We start from the raw sequence: 23,881 nt of genomic DNA, 5'->3' as shown, positions 1-23,881 counted from the left end.
CTAAATAAATCTGAATATGAAGTATGAACTCCCATTAACAACAACCTATCAATGGCTAATTAGATGTTATCAATGTATCATACCAACCTAAGATATCAGCTATATGTCAAACAAGACAAATGGTATGCAAAACTCTCTGGATTATCTCCACAACTTTTCTTTAAACTTAAAACTTCTAAAATAAAAAGGGTAGGGTTTTGCATTTTTTTAAAGGACCTCTTGTGGTTTGAAAACTTTCAAGTTTTTGTTGGAATCTTTCTGGTTCAAGTCCTTTATAACCTTGCTATTCAAAGTGTAGCCACCTGTGAACTTCCTAACACTACAGAATTCTGACAGGCCAGAATCCGCCTCAGAGAGTTTAAAATCTACGTAATTTCAGAAAGTAGGTCTGATTTGTCCTAGTTTTAACGTGATAACCTTCCTAGCCATTACCCATGCAGAGGTTAAGAATTCCTTCAGTAACTTCCACCCTCCCCTCTGGAAAAAGGTGACCCCTCTCATTTGTTCCCACGTGGACCTCACCAAGCGCCTGACCTGGCTGACTCAACTGTTGGCTTGTGAGTTTCTTCCCCGCTTTTATATCTCATTAATCTCCAGTTCCCAGGATTACTGCCGGTGGTCACACCAAGGCAAGATAGTGGATTTTCCTAGCGCTTCTCCCTGAGTCAGCAAATGCCCTGTGGAGACGTAAGTCAGATGACTGCATAGGGTGAACCACAGGAAACTGCTGATAACTGGGTATTTTGACTGCAAAGTAGGCAATTACATAGGAATCAATGTATCTATTGCCTGTTTTCCACCTTCAAAGCTATCCTAGGGACAATATGCTGTCACGGGCAGAAAGAACTGGGGTTGCTAATATCCATGGCAATTTTCCCTTGTGGCTCAGCTGGTAAAGAATCCGCCTGCAATGAGGGAGACCTGGGTTCCATCTCTGGGCTGGGAAGAACCCCTGGAGAAGGAAAAGGCTACCTACTCCAGTATTCTGGCCTGGAGAATTTCATGGACTGGATAGTCCAAGGGGTCGCAAAGAGTCGACTGAGCGGCTTTCACTTTCATGGCAAATTACTACCATAACGGAACGTCATATACATGCCATCCACTCCAAGTTCTCCCCTTAATGATGCACGATTTAAGCCCTTGTCTTCCGCCTTAAGGTTCCCAGTCCCCGCTGCTCTCTGAGCTTTACCAGGAAGCGCAAGGAAGAGTAACACTAGTCTTTAGAATACCAGCGACCCAGCGGGCCTACAGCTGGCGGGCCCGACAACTCGGCGTCCGCAGCGCCTCAGCAAGCCAGGCCTCCGGAACCCGACCGTCCCCGCCCCACCGCCAGCCAAGTGGCCCGACCTCAACATGGCGGCGGGGGCGGAGCCTGCGCGGCCGCCCCGGGGCGGGATCTATGACCGACGTGGCCGGGGGGCGGGGTCAGACTGGGGGTGGTGCCAGCGGCCCAGCTCACCCTGGCCACCTCGGCCCTGGGGCGGGGGGCTTCAGCGGTCAGGCTGGAGCTCTCTTTTCCGCGGGGCAGGTTTGCGCCGTAGCTCCCTGGAGACGTCATGAAGTCCCCGGTTTCGGACTTGGCCCCGAGCGATGGCGAGGAGGGCTCGGACCGCACACCGCTCCTGCAGCGCGCCCCGCGGGCGGAAACCGGTGAGTGGCGGCGCGATCCAGGGGGGTTTCGGGCAGGTGGCCGTCCCAAGGTGGAGGGTGTCCAGAGCCGCTCAAGCCCTCGGGGGCTGATATCAGGGAGCCCGGTGAGGGCCCCCCTCAAGCCTCCGATTTCTCGGATGCCCAGAAGCCCGGTGCCGGGCCCGGGAGGCAAGCGGCGCCGGGAGGCCGGGGCCGGGCGGAAGCTCGGGCGGGACCTCGGCAGGTGCAGCCCCGGGGGTCTCCGCAGGTGCAGCCCCGGAGGCCTCGGCAGGTGCAGCCGGCGGGCTCGGGCGAGGACCTGCTGGGCGCCGCGGACTCAGGGCGCCGGCCGATCTTCCGTAGTATTGAGCTGGGGACCCTGTGGAAGAACGAACTGGGGTAGAGAACCTTGAAATGAATGGGCAGAGGGCGAAGCGGAGGATCCCGAGGAAAAAAGCACCCTGGGGAAACCTGCAATTGAAGGCTGGAGGGCGGGACGGAGACGCGGACTCTTCCTCCTTGTCACTGCCAGCTTGCCACAGCTGCTGGTCCTCCAGCATGTGATCTGGTAGCTAGCTCCTTGGGCGTGGAGACAAAAAAAAAAAAAAACAACAACAAAAACAAAAAAAACCACCGGACTGGGATTAACTTTGTTGCGTATGCGGAGGGAAATTATTGGATAACTCAGCGAATATTTTGAAATTGTGCGGTAAAAGTTACTGCATACATTTTCCCCCCGTATAGTTAGTTGTCTACAATGAAGTCGTAGCAGTCTAATAAGTTAGGGAACGGGTAGGCTATCCATAGATAGGCTCAAGATAGGCTATCCACAGAGCACGCTAAGGTAATTTGTCCAAAGCATTGCAGCAAATAGAAAAGGATGTATAATACTTCACAACTTATCTTCCCTGAATTTGGGAAAATTAAAATATTTTGTTATCATGCTTCTTTAAAAGAAATCAAAACTAAAGAATAAATCACTTTGCATGCATTCATTCTGTAGTTTCAAAGATGTATGCTTGAGAAACAGAGCTGAATTAGAAATTTAACTTTTCTTGACCAAGAGCAGTATAACCTTTTAACTTTGTTTTCAACATTACCAGATGGTGGCAGTAGAGGTAGCAATATTATAGCTCCATCTGGCAACTAGGTGCTTATTTTTGCGGACGCTCAGGGTAAGCACTGTACCATACTGGCGTTTTATCTGGAAGTCGGACTTAGTTCCATAAACTGATCTTTTTTCATGGCATATGAATTAGATTTCTGTAATCCTCTTCTCTGAAATAATCTAGTGTGGAAATACAGAAATAAATGCCGTCATAAAGATATTCCCTAGAAACTACTATATTCTATTGCAATTGGGAAATATATATATATATATAATCAAATTTTAACTCAAATGTTAAACAGAGTAGTTGTCAGGAAATGCAGATTAAAACTGCAATGAGCCATCTTACTAAAATAGCTAATGTTAAAATAGCCAAAGATACCAAATACTGGCAAACGTATGGAATAACTAGGACTCATATTTTGCTGGTAAGAGTGTAAAATGGTACAAGTACTTTGGAAAACTGACAGTCTATTAATATTTTAAAGTTAAACATGCAGGATCATAGTACCACACAATGTTTATAGAAGCTTTAATTCATAATATCCATAGTTAAACCTGGAAACAACCTATCCATCAATCCATCAACAAATGACTGGATAAACAAATTGGGGTATATTCACATATACTCAGTGATAAAAAGTAACTACTGACACACGTGATATGGCTAAATCCCAGGCACAAAGGAAACCACCATGTTAATGTATCTTTCCGTCAGTATGAACTTCTAAACAAGCGAAACTAATCTGTAATAACAGGAAGCAGATCATTGATTGCATGGAAACTACAGGCAGGAAGGAATTGCCTGCAGAGACACTAGGGTACTTTTTGGGGTGATGGAAAAATTCTACATCTTGACTAGGGATCACAGATGTATACATCTGTCATAATTCACCAAATAGTACACTTGAAATGGGAGCATTTTATTGTGTGTAAAATATACCTCAATAAAGTAGATTAAAAAAGAAAATTTTCATTCCTTTTGGAAAATGGAATGAGATGGAAATGAAATTTGAAAACAATCCCTCCTTGATTCATGGGTTGAGTGTTCTTGTATAGATCTTAGCCCTGTTCCTCATGTCTTGAGGTGGCTGTCTTTATTATAACCACTTCCCCTCTTATTTTTACTCTATACATTACCTACAGGAGAGGAAAAGAAGATAAAAATAGCACAACACATTGTTATTTTTTGCTATTTAAAATTTAAGGGTTTTATAGAAAAGTTACAGGGTGTTGCATTAGTCAACAATATTTTAAATTAAGCTCTGTGCCTGGCATGCTATGACAAGGACAAGAGAGGAGCAATGAGAAAGACAAAGATGGGTATAACAGCTTTATAAGAGGCACCAGGGGTTACCTCGTCTTCTCGCTCAGTAGTGCCCTGGTCCTAGCTTCTGTACATCTAATAGGAGAAACAAGATGACTATTAGTTGTATTTTTATTTAAATTATGTTCTGTATGTTTACTTTGCACATTTCAGACATTGTAGGTGTTTAAAAAAAAAAAAAACTTTTAATCCAGAATTAGCTTTTTTAGTGGTGCCTGAAGGAATAAATCTTCAGCTGACCTTAAAATCTCTCTTTCTGTATGTTTATATATGTCTTGGGCTTCCCTGGTAGCTCAGTGGGTAAAGAATCTGCCTGCAATGCAGGAGACCGCAGTTCGATTCCTGGGTCAGGAAGATCCCTTGGAGAAGGGATAGGCTACCCACTCCAGTGTTCTTGGGTTTCTCTGGTAGCTCAGCTGGTAAAGACTCTGCCTGCAATGCAGGAGACCCTGGTTCGATTCCTGGGTCGGGAAGATCTCCTATCCTAGAAAAGGGATAGGCTACCCATTCCAGTATTCTTGGGCTTCCGTGGTGGCTCAGATGGTAAAGAATTCACCCACAATGCGGGAGACCTGGGTTGGATCCCTGGGTTGAGAAGATTCCCTGGAGGAGGGCATGGCAACTCACTCCAGTATTCTTGCCTGGAAAAGCCCTGTGGACAGAGGAGTTTGGCGGGCTACAGTCCATGGGGTCACAAAGAGTCCGACGCGACTGAGCGCAGTATGTATGTTTTACTTATCATTTATGTTTGTTTTGGAACAAGCCTATTTGAAATTAGCAGTATCTTCTCTACGCTTATGTGTATAGTTTGTTTATCAGAAGAGATAACAAAAGCTGATAAAATGTTAGTTATAACGTTATACATCAGTTAAAACACCTTAGAGACTAAACTACCATCTGGTGGGCATCATTTTATATATAAACAACCAAGAGCCAAAGAGATTAAGTTCCCAAAGATTGCTGTAGCCGTGTTAAAGTCTAACCAGAGTTCTTCTAGATTTTAGTCCCATCCTCCTTCCTTGTCACAACACTGCCACCTTTGCGTTACATTTGAGAAATTCCTACTTGCAAAATGCTTAATCATTTTTGTTGACTTCACAAATGTGAAAGTTCACCAATCACTCCATCATGGATAAGAGGACATGGTTTTGTTTTATAGGTAGTGCTTCTTTATTAAGAGAGCTCAAATTAAGGTATATTTCTATAGTATTGTAAATCAGATCAACTGTTAATATATCCCCCAAAATGTTTTTAAGTGATGGGGGGAAGGAAGGCTCGATGCTGATAAACCACAGGAATGTATAGATTTTTCTGCTTAATTTAGATAGGAGGGAGGAAGGGAATTAGGCACACACATAAAATTTCCATTCCTCACACTTCTCACCAGTTGAAGGTTTATTTTTGTATGAATGAAATGTGTCTTGTATTTGATTAAATGGACTTTCAGAATACTGTTTGCACCAAAAATATATTCATTCATGTTAGGAAAAGTCAGTTTTAGATCTCCTTAGACATTTCTTTGTGTTTAAAAGCAGAACATGGATCTGGAGGCAGGGTGCCTAATTGCCAATGCTAGTTTCACTACCTAACCTAACCTCTCTGTGCCTGTAAATCAGAGAAAAATAATATACCTAACCCATAGGGCTATTGTGAGGATTAAATAAGCTAATAGAAAGTGCTTGGAATAGAGTTTAGCATACAGTAAATGTTAATTACTATTATTATCATCAATTAAAATTGTTTGGATTTTGCATTCCTCAGAGCAGCTGGCACCAAAAAAAAAAAGAGCCCCATTCTTCATGTCACACTCTATTGGAACTTGATTTTCTAGCTTATAATGGCACATCCTCTGCTTTATTTCATTTTTTTGTTGTTTTGTTTTGTTTTTTGCCTCTACTATTCTTTTGGGACAAGAGGCAGATGGTTACATTCAAGGTTCAGTTATATAAGCTTTGTATGCTAAACTACTGCTAAGTCGCTTCAGTCGTGTCCGACTCTGTGTGACCCCATAGACGGCAGCCCACCAGGCTCCCCCGTCCCTGGGATTCTCTAGGCAAGAACACTGGAGTGGGTTGCCATTTCCTTCTCCAGTGCGTGAAAGTGAAAAGTGAAAGTGAAGTCGCTCAGTCATATCTGACTCTTAGCGACCCCATGGACTGCAGCCCACCAGGCCCCTCTGTCCATGGGATTTTCCAGGCAAGAGTACTGGAGTGGGGTGCCATTGCCTTCTCTGAAGCTTTGTATAGTACACATAAATAGAACTTGTATGTAATTACAGTCTTAAATATAAGGTATGGAGTGCTCATAGTTAGCAACCATATTACAGGATGAAGGGAAGTGGTCTTGGGTCATGTTATGATAATCAGTGTTAACATATTAAAGTAACTGAGTCCATTTTAGCAGTTTTTTATTTTTCTCTTTCAGAGTATAGATTTAAACAAGGCCTACATTTAATGTTGTGTGTTGGTCACTCAGTCATGTCCAACTCTTTGCGACCCTATGGGCTGCAGCCCGCCAGGCTCCTCTGTCCATGAAATTCTCCATGCAAATACATTTAATATTGTTGCATATATTTTAAAAATTAATATAGTCAATGCCTAACAGGAAAAAAATTAACTGAGTCCATTTTAATGGAATTTGTTTTCATGTAAATGGATATTAATTTGGGAACTAGAAATGAATAAGGATTTATCAGGAGTGGGTTACCCATAAGACAGGCGTGGTGTGTGTGTGTGTGTGTGTGTGTGTGTTAGTTGCTCAGTCATGTCCAACTGTCTTGGCAGGTCCAACCCATGGACTTGCCAGGCTTCTCTGTCCATGGAATTCTCCAGGCAAGAATACTGGAGTGGGTTGCCATTCCCTTTTCCAGGGGATCTTCCTGACCCAGAGATTGAACCTGGTTCTTCTGCATCACAGGCAGATTCTTTACCATCTGAGCCACCAGGGAAGCCCAAGACAGGCTAAGATTAGTTAAATATTTACCTTTTTTAAAAGCAAAACTTATTTTAGCCATTTAGATAAGAACTCTTTTTTAATGCAGTTTCCTGGCCAAGGGGCTCACCCATCCAAGCCCCCTCCTCTAGAAAAAGTCATCATCTTTGCATAGGTCAGTGCCCTTGACCATGAATTTTCCACCTCAGTCTCAGCCCCTCACCACCACTCAGTATGTCCCTGCTCCTCAGCCAGGCCTGCTCATCCCCGAGGCCTGGTATTCTCAGGTTTTCACCAGCCTGCACTCACCTCAGGCACCTCCTTACTCCAACAGAAGCCTGGCCTTCTGGGCGCTCCACTCCCACTCCTTACTGCTGTTATCTTACAGCAATTGGTGGGGTCACTTCCTTCATACTCCGCACTGATGCTCCCAGACAATCACCCCTCCACTCTCAGGGCCATTCGGCTAGACCACTTTCCCCTACATGGTCTCCTCCTCTGCCCACTGCCCAGCCCTTTGCTTCATTGATCACAGGCTTTACCACCCGACACACGTCCATCTTCTCCGTTCTAATTCCCCACTGTTATCTCAAGTGACTTCTCACACACGTCGCCTCAAGTTCTCAGACTCAAACGTGTCTGATGACTTCCTTCCCCCCTCAGTCACCCCTTGGACTTCGTCAGCTCCCATAACTGCCTTAACCACAACTAGAATTCCTCCCTTCCTGCCTGTGTAACTGCTCCACTTTGACCTCTCTCTCATTCCATCTGAACTTTCCACCCACTGACTCCTCATTTATTTTTATGGAAGATTTCACAAGGATCCAGAAGTAGAGAGAAGGTGTGTCTGTTTTATCTGTTGTCAAGATAGATACCAACTTCATAGGTAGAACCGTGAACTTCCATCCAGAAACACCCCTTGGGACTTCCCTTGTAGACCACTAAGACTCTGCCCGCCAAGGCAGGGGACATGGGTTAGATTCCTGCCCCAGGAAGATTCCACATGCCTCGGGGCAACTAAGCCAGTGCAGCACAACTCCTGAGCCTGTTCTCTAGAGCCCGTGCTCCCCAACAAAAGGAGCTACCTCAGTGAGAAGCCGATGCACCACATGAAGGGTAGCCCCCACTCCCCACAGCTAGAGAAAGCCTACATGCGGCAGTAAAAGACCCAGCACAGCCAAAAATAAGTAAATCAATAATTTTTTAAAAGATACACCTCTCGACTTTTTCATGTTCGCTCAGTCATGCCCGACTCTTTGTGACCCCATGGACTGTAGCCCGCCAGGCTCTTCTGTTCATGGAATTTTCCAGGCAAGAATACTGGAGTGAGTTACCATTTCCTCCTCCAGGGGATCTTCCCAACCCAGGGATCAAACCTGCGTCTCCTGCGTCTCCTGAATTGGCAGGTGAGTTCTTTACCAGCCGAGCCACTGGGGAATCCACACTCTCTACTTTTAAGCCCCCTAAATATTTGTATGCCAACTCTTGCAGACACTGCTCTAGGCATTGAAGGTGGGCAGCAGTGAACAACACAGCTGAAAAGCTCCTGCTTTCACTGAGCATTAGCCCTCTCCATTTTACTTGCTTCTTGAGTCAGACTCGCACTCCAGCACTTTATTTTCTTGCTTGTACTCTAAACTCCTTTGCCCTCTTGCTTTGTCACTGCATCCATCTCAGTGTGAGCTATCTGCTTACAGGCAAGTTGTGCTTCAAGGTGAAATACAAGGGCAGATTGCTCGCCCCAGTTTTGGGTGGATGTTCACTCACTCAGCAATTCTATCTGTTTCACTGGGAACTTCACACCCCCACTCTCTTCAATAGCTTCTTTTTTCAACTCTTAATTTCTCAGAAATGAGAAATAACCTGGATCCCTAACATACATGCATGCTCAGTTGCTTCAGTCATGTCCAACTCTTTGCCACCCTATGGACTGTAGCTCTCCAGGCTCCTCTGTCCATGGGATTCTCTAGTCAAGAATACTGGAGTGGGTTGCTATGCCCTCTTCCAGGGAATCTTCCTGACCCAGGGATTGAACCCACATCTCCTGTGTCTCCTGCACTTCAGGCTGATTCTTTACCCACTGAGCCACCTGGGAAGCCCTAATTACCTCAATTCCTAATATCCAGAGAAAGCATTATAATAACAACAGTTCGCAGTAATTGAAGCATATTATGTGTATTCTAAATATTTTATATGTGCCACCCCAGTTAACCCTTAAAACCATTATCTAAAACACTTAGACTGATACTGAGCACATTGAGCTCAATAATTATTGCCTATTGTTTTTGTTATTAAATTAAGAAACCAGTGTTCCACTCAGTTACTGCAGCATCATAGTCCAGCCCCATCAGGTCATCTGCTGTTTCCTGCTCCTTTTTTTAAAATTAATTTATTTTTAATTTTATTTTTTTTAATTGGAGGATGATTGTTTTACAATGTTGTATTGGTTTCTGCCTTTACGACAACGCGAATCAGTCATAAATATATATATATATATACACCCCTCTCTCTCTTTAGCCTCCCTCCCACTTCCCATCCCACTTCTCGGGGTCATTACAGGATGCCATGCTGAGCTTCCTCTATTATATAGCAGTTTCCCACTAGCCATCTGTTTTCCACATGGTAGTGTATATCTGTCAATGCTATTTTCTCAAGTCATCCTATTCATCCTGCCCTTTCCTTTCCTATTGTGTCCACAAGTTCATTCTCTACATCAGTATCTCCATTTCTTCCCTGTTAATAGGGTCATCAGTACTATTTTTCTGGATTCCATATATATGAGTTAAAATATGATATAGTTTTTTCCTCTCTCTGACCTTGTTGTTGTTCAGTCGCTGAGTCATGTGTGACTCTTCGTGACTCCATGGACTACAGCACACCAGGCTCCTCCATCCTTCACTATCTCCCAGTTTGTTCAAATTCATGTCTGCTGAGTCAGTGATGCTCTCTAACCCTTCCTAACCTTTGCGATCCAACCCTTGCTATCTAACTGATGTTTCAGCCCTTCCAATGAATATTCAGGGTTGATTTCCTTTAGGGTTGACTGGTTTTATATCTGTGCAGTCCATGGAACTCTCAGCAATCTAGAGGGGTGGTATAGGGTGGGAGGTGGAAGGGAGGTTCAAGAGGAAGGGGACATATGGATGCCTATGGTAGATTCATGTTGATATATAGCAGAAACCAGCACAATATTGTAAAGCAATTGTCCTCCAATTAAAAATAAGTAAGTTTTTTTTATAAGAGTCTTCTCTAGCACCACAATTCAAAAGAATCCGTTCTTTGGCGCTCAGCCTTTTTTATAGTCCAGCTCTCCTATCTGTACATGACTACTGGAAAAAACCATAGCTTTGACTGTACGGACCTTTGTTGGCAAAGTGACACCTCTGCTTTTTAATACGCTGTCTAGGATTGTCATAGCTTTCCTTCCAAGGATCAAGCGTCTTCTAATTGCATGGCTGTAGTCACCATCTGCAGTGATTTTGGAGCCCAAGACTTACTTCACTCTGTATAACAGGTTCTAGGTTCAGCCACCTCCCTACAACTGACTCAAATTCATTCCCTTTTATGACTAATATTCCATTGTATATATGGACCACATCTTCTATATTCATTCATCTATCAGTGGACATCTAACTGTGGTCAGAAACCTTTCAACAAACAAAAGCCCAGGGCCAGATGGCTTCCTGCCCCTTTTGTGCTCACTCTTCTTGTTTCCACACTGTGCTTGCCCTGCCTTTGTTTGTATTACTCTCCCTCCTCTAGCCTGCCCATGGCTTCCTGCTTATGGATGAAGATTCAGTGTTGGGTGTTCTTTCTCCCAGAGGCCTTCCTTGACCATCCCCTACCCCACACACAGCATGTTTACATCCCTCTTTTGTCCCGTGTTATACACTTATGTGTATTGTAGCACTGTATCTCATCGGTATGACTTTCTCCAGGGTAAATGGGAAAGGATTCTCTTTTACTGCCTGCCCTTCAGTACTTCATCTAATCTACACACAACCCAGTGAGGTGGATGGCGGTCACCTCATTTGGCAGCTGAGAAACCGCTTATTGGAAACTCTTAGCGGCCTTCCCCCAAGACACACTGCCCCAAGTGTGTCTTAGCGGCCTTCCCCCAAGACACACTTCCCCCAAGACACACAGAGCTGAGATTCCATCAGCAGGTCTGCGGCTGCTAAGTCACTTCAGTCGTGTCCGACTCTATGTGACCCCATAGACAGCAGCCCACCAGGCTCGCCCATCCCTGGGATTCTCCAGGCGAAAACACTGGAGTGGGATGCCATTTCCTTCTCCAATGCATGAAAGTGAAAAGTGGAAGTAAAGTCGCTCAGTCGTGTCCGACCCTCAGCGACCCCATGGACTGCAGCTTACCAGGCTCCTCCATCCATGGGATTTTCCAGGCAAGAGTACTGGAGTGGGGTGCCATTGCCTTCTCCAATCAGCAGGTCTGCTTTGATCTAAATCAGCCTGTGTTCTTTCAACTACACCTACTTCACATTCCTAAGTTGAAACCATGTTTTAGAAGCTGCTGTTTGTTTTGGTGGGTGCTCCGCTCGTTATGCAAGCATGGTTTTACTTTGAATTTGATTTCTGTGTGGCGGGTGCCCAGTGAATGTTCTCTCTCATTGTCATGCAAGCGCACTTTTCTTGGGCCAGTTTCAACCACTGGCCACATTCACAGGTACATTTTGCTCTGCCACCATACATTCCTTTATTCTTGTCATACTTTCTTGAAATAAAATCTTTCCAACTGATTTCTAGTCAACAGCCATTTTTTAAAACTAAGAACGATTTTTTGTAATATTTCTTAAAACCTCATAGTCAAATACTTTGTGGCTTCTGTGTTGGCGTTTTCTTTTCTGATTATTGAATGTGCCTCCCGAAGTTAAAATTGCCTGATCCGTAACCACTAGATCAGATTTTCAAGTAATTGCATGGGTAATTTGAAATCGTTTTACTCGCTTTTTCTCCACTTCCCAAACTTTTGGCACCAAGGATGGGGGAAGGGATAGTCAGGGAGTTTGGGATGGACATGTACACACTGCTATATTTAAAATGGATAACCAACAAGGACCTAATATATAGCACAGGGAACTCTGCTCAATGTCATGTGGCAGCTTGGATGGCAGGGGAGTTTGGGGGAGAATGGATACATGTATATGTATGGTAGAATCCCTTTGCTGTCCACCTGAAACTTTTAACAACATTGTTAATCGGGCTATACCCTAATACAAAATAAAAGGCTTAATTTAAAAAAAAATAAATAAATAAAACATGCCTTGTAGTTTGCAAACTGTCCTTAACTAAACAGCTACCAATTTGCTTGGGGTGGAGAGCAAGAGTATCTAGATTCAGGTGACAGAGGCAGTGTGAATAAAACTTTATAAATATAGTTTCCACAGGTCTGGATTGAACTGTGGCAGGTGGTGCCACAGTTCGAACACCAGCTCTACTCTTGAGAAAGAAATCAAGAATGCCAAATGAAAAATTTTCTGTTAAAAGATGTCAGTCTTTCACAAAGCTAAAATTAATAGCAGGTGTTAAGTGTATGAGTGCTTACAGAGGAGTGAGTTGGATTACAGTATGTTAACATACACCTAAATGCAGTTGTGCTGTCTTCATTAAGGCTTTAATCTGAATCTGTACGAAGACAATTGTACTCTGACAAATATATCCTTGTGCAAAGCTAGGTCAATGAAAATACCAGGATTCCTGAGTAGGGAACAACAGGCATATGTGTGTGTACTGTATTTGTATGTGTGCATACAATGCTAATATATCACTGCCAAATAAAAGCACACATATATGCTTTTATGTATATATAAATGTATGAATGTATTTAACTTGTCGTTAGCAATTGAAATAGATTTTCATATCTTTAAAAACACTCAGTGTTGGCCAAACTTAAGGTGTAAAACCCTGGATTCACCACTATGTCATTGTCACTTGGGCTCAGTCACCCTTAATTCAGCTTCCTGAATTCTTATCTCCCCTCCAGTTCTGCCACTCAATAAAAGAAGAAAACCAGAGACAGTAGGTGCATACACCTATAATTAGAGGGAAAAAAATAGGTCAAACTCCTCCTGTCATATGATCTTCCTTTAACAGGTTTCTGCCACCCACTCCCTTTCCTTTTGTGTGTGCATGTGTGTGTGTGGTACATTCTCTTACTGTGCTTTTCACCGCGGGCCCTTTAAGCAAGACCAACTGAGCAACTGTCACAGGGGCTGCAACTGTCATAGATTCTGCAAGTTTGCTTCTGGATTCTTAAATACATATATTTCAGGAAAGGCTTAAGTATTAATCATGGCTTCTGATTCAAACCCAGCCTCTGAGGATGGTTTTCAAGGTAAGAAATTGATTGTGGTGTGTGGGGGGCAGAGAGAAGGGAAGGGGGTTCATGCCCTGGCCTTAGCAGAAAGTTTTTATGCTGAGATGTGTTTATGATGAGAGATGACTACTAACCCATAGTTAGTAATGTACACGGTATGCTGAATACTCAAGGACTTATTGGCCATGTTTGAGATCGATTTTCAGCAACAGCAATGCCATTAAACCCCTTTACCTGTGTTTCTCGTATCTTGTCAGCTGACAGGGATTGGGGCTTCAGTTTTGACTCCAGAATGCAGATTTTTCTGAGCAAAGTTAATAAAACTGTTGCCTCCATATTTTAAGAAACCATCTTATAGTTCAGGCTCTCATATGTTAAATGTTTATCAAAGGTACAGATACCAGAACAAATTTTCCTTGATACATGCTTTTAGGTATACTTCATCTGATAATATTCTCAGAAAAATATTCATAATTTACTAACTTGTGTACATCTAAGAAGTGACCTTTTTAATGATTTAGACAATATGATCTAAGTTATTCTTTTCATGGAAGTTTTACCCCAAGTCTTTATTTCAGCTCCAGTGTGCTGCTCTGCTCGTTACAACCTAGCATTTTTGTCCTTTTTTGGTTTCTTCGTTCTCTACTCATTACGGGTGAATCTGAGTGTTGCCCTAGTGGACATGGTGGACTCAAACACAACTGCCAAAGATAACAGAACGTCCTACGAGTGTGCAGAGCATTCGGCTCCCATAAAAGTTCTTCGCAACCAAACGGTGAGTGCTGTTTTTTCAAGCAGACGATCTTAATCGTAAAACACTTCCAGGTAAACATATTGAAAAACATTGAATTTGTTCGTCCTACAGAAACACAAACTCTTTCTTCATGTAAACCCTGAACCATTTTCTTTTGTGTTTTCCCAGTGACTGGTTAGCTGCTGCTGCTGCACCCTGATCTGTTTGAAAAGTAACTTTTGAGTTCCCTCCATAAACATGCCATCCTTGAAGAGAATTTAGAAAAACCTGTCTGGCATACTGGGAAATTAGATTGTTTTAGATGTTGCTAAATAGTTTTTATGGGAACAATATTTAATAGCTGTACTCTTTAAAAGGTTCCTGTTGCAGGAGAACTTTTTAAATCTTATTTATTTATTTTTGGCTACACTGGGTCTTTGTTGCCGCGTGGGCTTTTCTCTCCTTGCAGCAAGTGGGGGCTCCTCTCTAGTTGCGGTGAGCAGGCTTCTCATTGCGGTGGCTTCTCTTGTTGCGGAGCACGGGCTTCAGTAGCTGTGGCACGTGGGCTCAGTAGTTGCAGTTCCCCAGACTCTGGAGTACAGGCTCAATAGTTGTGGTGCTTGGGCTTGGTTGGTTCCACGTTATGGGGGAATCTTCTTCATAGGTCAGGGATCGAGCGTGTGTCTCCTGCATTGTCTGGCTATTTCTTTACCACTGGTCCACCAGGGAAGCCCTCTGTTAGGAGAATTTAAACAATCTCAACTACAAGGGTGAAAAATAAGAATTCATCAATTTATTTTCAAATATCTATAATTTGTCTCACCTAAGCTACTTACATCATTTTGCCCCCCTCGTATTCTAGTGGTATTGATGAGTGCTTGTTCATCATTTGTTCAGAATTGAGTTTTACACATATTAAACGTTTTATTTTGCATGGAGACAATACAGGGGGGACAGGCGGGTGTCCTTTTATAAGCATATTTTTATCCATCTTCAGTGCTCATCAAGGAGCCAGATCCCATGTTAGGTGAGTCTTCTCTGCCATTTACAGATGAGAAGACTTCCCTCTTCTCAAACAGGGAAGGGGGTTTCTGCCCCCAAACAAGCACATGTACAAAAATAATGACATCAAAAATCTTTACGTTGGACTTTGATAATGCTACTGAATACATGTTAAGGGTACATATCACCCACTTTCCCTGACTCAACCTGTAACTGCTAGATACTTCATGAAGCCCTAGAATTTCAGAGAAGCTACAGAATGGTACTATAAACAAAGATAATTGTGGGTTTGCTTTGTATTTCTTCCTTCCACAAATTCTTCTGATAATTCAACTACTTGAAAAGTTTTAGTCACTAATCGTGTCCGACTCTTTGCAATCCCATGGACTCTAGCCCACCAGGCTCCTCTGTCTATGGAATTCTCCAGGCCAGAATATGATGGTGGGTAGCCATTCCTTTCTCCAGGGGATCTTCCCGACCCAGAGATCAAACCAAGGTCTCCTGCATTGCAGGCAGATTCTTTAGCATCTAAGCCACCTATCTGCCTTATATGCACAATAAAAAGAAATCCTGAATGGTTCTTAACACATGGGTTAGGTTACATGGCTACGTGTACTAAAGATTCAGATACCCAGCTGTCAAATCTTCATATTCAGACTTCCCTGGTGGTGCAGTGGATAAGAATCTGCCTGCCAATTCAGGACACAGGTTCGATCCTTTGTCCTGGAAGAGTCTACATGCCATGGAGCAAATAAGCCCGTGGGCCACAACTCCTGAGCCTGTGCTCTGCAATAAGAGAAGTCACTGTAATGAGAAGCCCATGCACCTTAGCTAGAGAGTAGCCCCTACTCGATGCAACTAGAGAAAGCCCATGCATAGCAACAAAGACCCAGCACAACCAAAAATATAAGTTAATAAAATTTTAAAATCTTCATATTCACCTTACTGTGTGTTGCTACTAGTTAAAAGGCATTTCCTACTCACATGAAGCTTCTGGCTTGGTTTAAATTCTTGCTCTATTGTACTGCTCTATATCCTTATTTAAGTGCTTGCTCTGAAATGAGGAGACATTATATTTTTGCATACTAGTAGCTAACATTAAGTGATTACTTAGTATGTGTCAGGCCTTATTTTATGTGCCTTTTCCATTTAATCTTCCCAGGTTACAAATCCAGTAAGTAATAGAGCTGGCCTTGAACCCAGTCCTAGCTCAAAAGCCTGGCTTAGCCTCTGAAGTATCCTGATCAGTAACTTTCTGGATCAGCCCTCTGCCTTTTTTGAGCCTTCTTTGTCACAAAACATCTACAATTCATCCCATAGTCTAGTTTTATAAAATAGCAAGCATGCCTGCACATTATGACTTTGAATGATTTTCCATTCACTCCTAGAAACTGCATGTCTGTATCACATTGACTCACCCACCCAAGAGGAAGTCTGCATGTTCTTCAGCCTCCATCAGTGGTTCTGGGGAGTTTCCTGGTAGTCCAATGGTTAAGACTTGGTGCTTTCACTAGTATGGCCTGGGTTCAGTCCCTGGTCTGGGAACTAAGATCTCACAGGCCTCACTGCCAAAAAACAAATAAACAGGGAAAAAAAGAACAGTGGTTCAAAATTGCATTTATATGTACCCACATGCCAGTAAAAGGAGCCATTTTATCAAGATGTTAAAAGGCTGAGTTTTTTTAAATTTTTTATTTGGTGGAAATTTTCTTTACAATGTTCTGTTGGTTTCTGCTGTACAACGATGGAAATCAGTCATAATTATATATATATCCATAGCCTCCCTCACCTGCCCCCATCCCACCCGCTCTAGGTCATCACAGAACGCTAGGGTGGGCTCCCTGTGTTCTGTAGTGACTTCCCACTAACTGTTTATTTTACACGAGTGTGTATATATGTCAGTGCTACCTTCTCCATTCATTCCCACCCTCACTTTCCCCTGCTGTGTCCAGAAATCCATCCACTAATTTCATCAGTACCATTTTTCTAGATTCCAAATATATATGTTAATATACAATACTTGTTTTTCTCTTTCTGACTTACTTCACACTCTATAACAGGCTCTAGGTAGAAACCTCAGGCAATGTTAGTGGGAATGTAAACTGATGCAGCCATTATGGAGAAGAGTGTGGAGTATTCCTTAAAAGAAAAAAAGAGGACTAAAACTACCATATGACCCAGTAATCCCACTACTGGGCATATACCCTGAGAAAACCACAATTCTAAAAGACATATGCACCCAGTGTCCATCGTAGCACTGTTTACAACAGCCAGACGTGGAGGAAACATCCAGGTGCATTGACAGATGAATGGATAAAGCTGTGGTATGTAAACACAATGGAATGTTACTTAGCCATAAAAGACTTTTTTTTTTTTTCCTATTCTTTATAGGGTAAAAAGTACCAGTGGGATGCAGAAACTCAAGGGTGGATTCTCGGGTCTTTTTTTTATGGCTACATCATCACACAAATTCCTGGAGGCTATGTTGCCAGCAGAAGTGGGGGGAAGCTGCTGCTAGGATTCGGAGTCCTTGGCACTGCTGTCTTCACCCTGTTCACTCCCCTCGCTGCAGATTTCGGATTCGGAGCCCTCGTTGCACTCAGGGCACTAGAAGGGCTAGGAGAGGTATGCTTTTTTCTCTTTTATTTTTCTTCTTACCCCTTCTCACTTTCTTATCTTCTTAAAGATATCATTCTTTGGTATGAACATGAGCCCCAAAAAATGACACTGGAAGATAATAGGGATTTATTTTTTAACTAAAAACTGATTAAACCATAAAATAACATGAGTAGATTTTTGTTTGTGGTCGATGAGCTCTCCAGTGGAAGCACTCCAAAATTAAAAGCTTTACTCAAAGATCAGAGAAAACATTTTCTAGGGGACACTTCATAGCTCCCCCTGTTCCCTCCTACTGAGGAGATAAGGAAGTGCAAAAGTGTTAGTCTCATTCAGGCCTTAAATAAAGTAGATGAGTAAAGTTAACATTGAGAGGAATCCCTTTGTATCTGTGTAGGAAAAACACTGACTGGAGTAGTAAAATCCAGTCATATAATAATGGCTAGACAACTTTGGAAATTGCCAGGTGCTATTTAAATTTAAGCTTTGGTCACTCATCTGAACGATCCTTATCAAATAGAGGTGTACCAAATAAGCTCTTCTTGATTATAAAATAAAACTAGCCCCCTAATACCAGGTTCTTCTTCTCCTTACCTGAGTAAAATACATGTTTTACAGATAAAGACATGGAAGTTCTAAAAGGTTAACTGATCTTTCTGAGGCTACAACAGCTAGTGAATGGCCAAGGACAGCAGTGAATCCACCACTTTGAATCTACCAGAATGTATTCCTTCCTGTTCCCGGTAGCATCTCCTCCTCTCCCAAGTCTCCATGGACCTCCCTGCTTTCACTGTTCTGTTACTTCTCCATTATCTGTAACTGGTATTTTTTTAAGTCAAAGTATAACAGATGTACAATATTATGTAAATCTCAGATGTACAATATAATGATTCAAAATTTTTATGGATGATACTCCATTTGTAATGTTTATAAAATATTATATTCCCTGTGATACGTAATTTCCTGACAGCTTATTTATGTTATACCCAGTGGTTTGTATTAATACCTCTTAATCCCCTCCTCCTATCTTGCCCCTCCACTAATTAGCATTTACTAGGCTGATTATGACCAGAAAACTTAAAAAAAAAATACCATAAACACTCTAATTGTTTTTTGGTAGGACCATTTTTCCTGTTGATAAGGGTGAATTTGAATTTTCTTCTAGTATCCCACCGTATTAGATCAGTATGTTTAAGTTATGTATTGGTTACATTTCCATTTCATTCAGGCCTTAAATAAAGTAGATGAGTAAAGTTAACATTGAGAGGAATCCCTTTATATCATCACTCAATACATTCTTTTATATTTTTTATAACCCTTACCTTGCAGTCCTCAAACCAGTTGACAGAATCCACAAATCTTTGTTCAGATTTTTAAAGTACTTCACTATGAGGTATTTTCACTCAACACTGTAAAGGCATGTCACTCCATGAAACCTAATTCTGGTTGGAGTCTTATCCAGAAATTTTTCTTGCAACAAGATACTCAACTGAATTTAAGACATTAACAAAATGACTTTGTATTTCATCAGAAATGCCTTTTTCCCTTCTCAGGGTGTCACATTTCCAGCCATGCATGCCATGTGGTCTTCATGGGCTCCCCCTCTTGAAAGAAGCAAGCTTCTGAGTATTTCATATGCAGGTGAGATAACCATCTTTATAAAGATCGTTGCTACAGTTTGTTATCTACACATCAACCTTGGGGGAAAGGTATACACCAGAGTCATGCAATGTCAAGTGTTTCCTTTGGGGAAAAATAAAGTTTTGAGGATACAACTTTGTTATTAATGGTTTTCCTTGGCTCACTAGCATATAGCAATGTGGCATAATTGACTGTTGTCCTTTTCTCCATCTGCTATCCTTTATTTCAAACCATGTTGCCTTTTCAGATGTTGGTATAGAGAATGCTTTAACAGAACAAAATCCCCCAAAAGCTGGAAAATTGAATACTTGTGTCCTTAAATTGTGATTTCTGGTTTGATCATCTCATAAACATGTCATGACTTTCAATCCCTCCCTTCAGACACCTTTTTTTTCCCCTATGCATTATTTTCTATCATTTTGATCTATAGGTAAGATAGCATGAGCTTTATATGTGAATTATAATTCCTCCAGCTCACATACTGAATGAAAACTTTTTGACCTGACCGCTTTTAAATACAGTGGTTGAGAAAGACCTCTCTTGCAGTGGCTTTTAAGCTAAAATCTGAAGAATGAGATGAACCAGTCATGCAAAGAGCAAAAAAGGAAAGCATTCCAGCCAATCAGAACAACATGTACAAGGACTGACAGGCAGGAAGTAACATAGTTTCAAAGCAATGAGAAGCACTGCTGCTGCTAAATGGCTTCAGTCGCGTCGGACTCTGTGCGACCCCATAGACGGCAGCCCACCAGGCTCCCCCGCCCCTGGGATTCTCCAGGCAAGAACACTGGAGTGGGTTGCCATTTCCTTCTCCAATGCATGAAAGTGAAAAGTGAAAGGGAAGTCGCTCAGTCGTGTCCGACTCCTAGCGACCCCATGGAGTGCAGCCTACCAGGCTCCTCAGTCCATGGGATTTTCCAGGCAAGAGTACTGGAGTGGGTTGGGCTTAGAGGAATAGACAAGAGCCAGATTACATCAAGGCCTACAGGTCACAGGGTTTTTCTTCTCCAAAATGGGGAAATATTTTACATGAGAGATACGATCTCATGTACATCTTAAGAAGGTTCCTTTTTTTTTTCTTTTCTTTTAAGAAGATTCTTACAGCTGTGTGGAGATTGATGTAAGAAATCTGATAAGAAGTTCAAGAAGAGGCACTGTGGTTCTCCTTTGCCTATTAAATAAAACCTGGGCTCAGATGAGGGGTCAAGAGTCTTTGTGGTCATTATCCCTTCATTTTAGCCAGCCTAGCCCCTGGCACATAGTGCCTGGCAGGGAGCAGATATTCAACAACTGTTCAGCCTGTTTCTCTAGCCTTTCTTTTGCTTTCCTTCACCCAGATGAAGTTCCCAATCCCACTTGCCGCTTTTCTTCTTTCATTCCTTACTCACCCTGTTACCTCTGCCTCCATACCTTCTTTCTTACAGGACCAGATCTTGCTCATCTTTTCAAAGTCCCACCACTGCCTTTTAACATCTTTTCCTGACCTCTAGTGGTCAGAGGTTATCTGTCCTACCTTTGAACTTCCATGTTGCTCTGTGACACTCAGCACTTTCTAACATATAATAATTGTTTATATTTACTCACTCTATAAGACTAAAACTGGAGACCAGAAACAATGTCTGATTATTTTAGCTTACACTGTACCTACTAAGATGGCTTCTGTTTGGTGGTTAAAATAAGTTTTCGTACTTATTTATCTGATACAAATGTGTGTAATGTGTTTAGAGCAAATTAGATTACTGAAAGCTTTGTTCATTTTCCATCAGATGTGCTGCAGTACGTTATGTTTAGAGATCATCTTGAGCCTTTCCCCCAAACACGTGGCTTTCTAACACATTTACTAGTAATGTGGCATTTACTAGCTCATATTATAATAGGTCTTCCGTTGATTGATGCCTTCTAATTCAGCAATAGCTATATAATTGTAACTAATGTAACTATATATTAATGTATCCATTTTACATATTATGAGTTTTCTGGTAAATGATCCCTTAAGAGAATGGATTATTTATATTTACATGTGACTAACTCAACTCCTCTGGCTTCCCTAGTGGCTCAGTGGTAGGGAACCTGCCTGCCAGTGTAGGAATGGCGTTCTATCCCTGGGTCAGTAAGATCCTCTGGAGAAGGAAATGGTAACCCACTTTATTCTTGCCTGGGAAATCCAACGGACAGAGAAGCCTACATGGCGGGCTACAGTCCATGGGGTCACAAAAGAGTCGATATAACTTAGTGACTAAACAACGACAAACTCAACTCCTACGAGATTTTTTTAAATTCATGTATTTATTGCTGCACTGGGTCTTCACTGCTGCACGTGGGCTTTCTCTGGTTACCATGAGTGGGGGCTGCTTTGGAGTTGCAGTGCACAGGCCTCTCCCTGCGCTGGCTTCTCTTGTTGCAGAGCACAGAGGCCGACGGTCCTCAGTACTTGCCGCTTGTGTACTCAGTAGTTGTGGTGCCTGGGCTTAGCTGCTCTGCATCATGTGGAATCTTCTAGGGCCAAAGATCAAACCAGTGACCCCTTCATCTGCAGGCAAATTCTTAACCACTAGACCACCAGGGAAGCCCCACCTATGGCAGCTGATTGCTCTTTCCCTCATAATCTATTATCCATCTTCTTAAGCAGTAAACCTGTCCCCTATTCGTTAATTTTTCTCCAAAGTTTACAAAGTTTTGCTGTTGTTCCAGGAGCACAACTTGGGACAGTAGTTTCTCTGCCTCTTTCTGGAGTAATTTGCTACTATATGAATTGGACTTATGTCTTCTATTTCTTCGGTAAGTTTATTCAAAATGTAACCTAAATTATGATGTGAGAGGTCTGAAATGTAATAGAGGTTTAATAACTGGTTAAAATATGTATATGCCAACTCACTGAAGTAACCATTTCCTAAACCGCAAAGCCCTGAAACACTTACTGATAACCTGTTTGTCAAGTTCATGTGGTTAAAATGATCTGGCTAAGCTGTGACTTGCTGTTAATGTTGGAATATTTGTTCAATAGAAAGTGCTGTTGAATCCAGGACTTAAATGCTACACTTACTACAAAAATTGCTATGTCATTTATTATAAAAGTGTGAATTTTGAAAATATTTCTTCTCAAGCAAAGTAGGATACTTTCACTTGGTAGTTTTCATCTTTTTTGCTTGTTTGTTTAGCCCCAGGGCCTTTCATTCTTCAATCTCAATAGGAGGATGATACACGTTTTTAATAAAGTAGATTCCACCTAAACATTTACTCAGGAAATATGTCTGCAATCAAAACAAATAAACAAAAGCAGATACCTGTGGAAATAATAGATTGTAGGCATTTAGCTTTTTAAAGGTTTTGTCTGGTAGATCCTGTTAGGCAGTCATGTGGTCAAAAGTTGTTCGCTTTAGGTGCAAAATTACCATTATAAAATAAATAAGACTAGGTTTGTAAAGTATTGCACAGTGATATTGTAGTGCATATTTGAAAGTTGCCAAAAGAATAGATCTTAAAAGTTCTCATAACAAAAAAAAAGATTTGTGTGGTGACAATGCTAGACATATTGTGGTGAAGTTTATAATTACATAATTTTTTTCAAGACATAAGTAAATTGCTGCATTGGTACATTCTGACTTCATTTAACTATTTTCTATTTTAAGGCCTTGTTGGAATCATCTGGTTTATTTTATGGATCTGCTTAGTTAGTGATACACCAGAAACTCACAAGACAATCACCCCCTATGAAAAGGAGTATATTCTTTCATCATTAAAAAATCAGGTATGAACTTCGGCATATTTCAAAAATAATTTCAGAAACCTTTTTTTTCAGGTTTAAGGTACCAACTTTTTATTGAATATTTCTGTTGTGCACACTCTAGGCAAATTAATATACAAAGTACTGTTTTGCCCAAGATATTTTAGTTCTTTCTAGTTCAAATCTATGAAAAATTACTTTTCATTTTACATCTTCTAGAGTAATGATTTGCAAGTGACTCTCTTTGTCTTTCTTCTTAGTAGAAAATAAGATGTGTTATCTACAAAAGGAATCTTACAGCTACATTCTAAATGTTTGTTGTTAGGAAATGAGTGTGTTTTTATCTGTATTTTAAATGAGTGTGATTTAACAAGGACAGCACATTTGCTATACTATATAATTTGCTCCTCTAGAATAGACCTTTAGAAAAAATTTATATGCACTAAAGTAAGATTTGCTTCACTTAATTGAGCACAATAGCAAATCAGAAATCAAATCTGTCATAATTTAATACAGTAAATTCTCAAGCCCTGGGGATAAAATATTTGTCTTTTAGTGAGAATAAAAGAAGAACCTGAAAACATTAGGAAAAATTAAAATACACAGTCTTTTCTTTAGCATTATTAATGGCTTCATAGTCACTTTATTGGTTTAAAGAACATGAAATATTTCATATAAAACTTTTATTCCCCAACAAATTATTATTATTGATATTTTCAATTCCCCACCCCCCACCAAGCTGGTACAATTGTTCTTTTATTCTGTTCTATTTACAGTCATAAGAGTGAGTGATTTGTTGTTGTTGTTGTTATTACAGTTGATTTACAGTGTTATGT

At 41.5% G+C, this 23,881-nt stretch overlaps 1 protein-coding gene across 10 annotated transcripts in view; it reads left to right on the top strand.

Moving 5' to 3' along the window:
- Positions 1 to 1,177: 1,177 nt before the first annotated feature.
- The window catches only part of SLC17A5 (solute carrier family 17 member 5), a 75,995-nt gene continuing 53,291 nt past the window's right edge, over positions 1,178 to 23,881 (top strand). For 2 of the 10 annotated variants that reach the window (XM_010808342.4, XM_059889744.1), the window contains exons 1-7: positions 1,420 to 1,650; positions 8,345 to 8,401; positions 13,908 to 14,104; positions 17,456 to 17,689; positions 19,234 to 19,321; positions 22,013 to 22,099; positions 22,951 to 23,069. In XM_010808342.4, coding sequence (XP_010806644.1) covers positions 1,557 to 1,650; positions 8,345 to 8,401; positions 13,908 to 14,104; positions 17,456 to 17,689; positions 19,234 to 19,321; positions 22,013 to 22,099; positions 22,951 to 23,069 — 876 coding nt within the window. In that variant the 5' untranslated portion in view covers positions 1,420 to 1,556. Of the gene's footprint in view, positions 1,651 to 8,237; positions 8,402 to 13,284; positions 13,348 to 13,907; positions 14,105 to 17,455; positions 17,690 to 19,233; positions 19,322 to 22,012; positions 22,100 to 22,950; positions 23,070 to 23,881 lie in introns of those variants that run through there. The other 8 variants (XM_059889743.1, XM_059889742.1, XM_059889747.1 and 5 more) reach the window with 8 other exon arrangements.

This window comes from Bos taurus, chromosome 9 (assembly GCF_002263795.3).
Source record: "Bos taurus isolate L1 Dominette 01449 registration number 42190680 breed Hereford chromosome 9, ARS-UCD2.0, whole genome shotgun sequence".
In the NCBI taxonomy this organism is placed as follows: domain Eukaryota; kingdom Metazoa; phylum Chordata; class Mammalia; order Artiodactyla; family Bovidae; genus Bos; species Bos taurus.
This window is presented reverse-complemented; position numbering and strand designations above follow the sequence as displayed.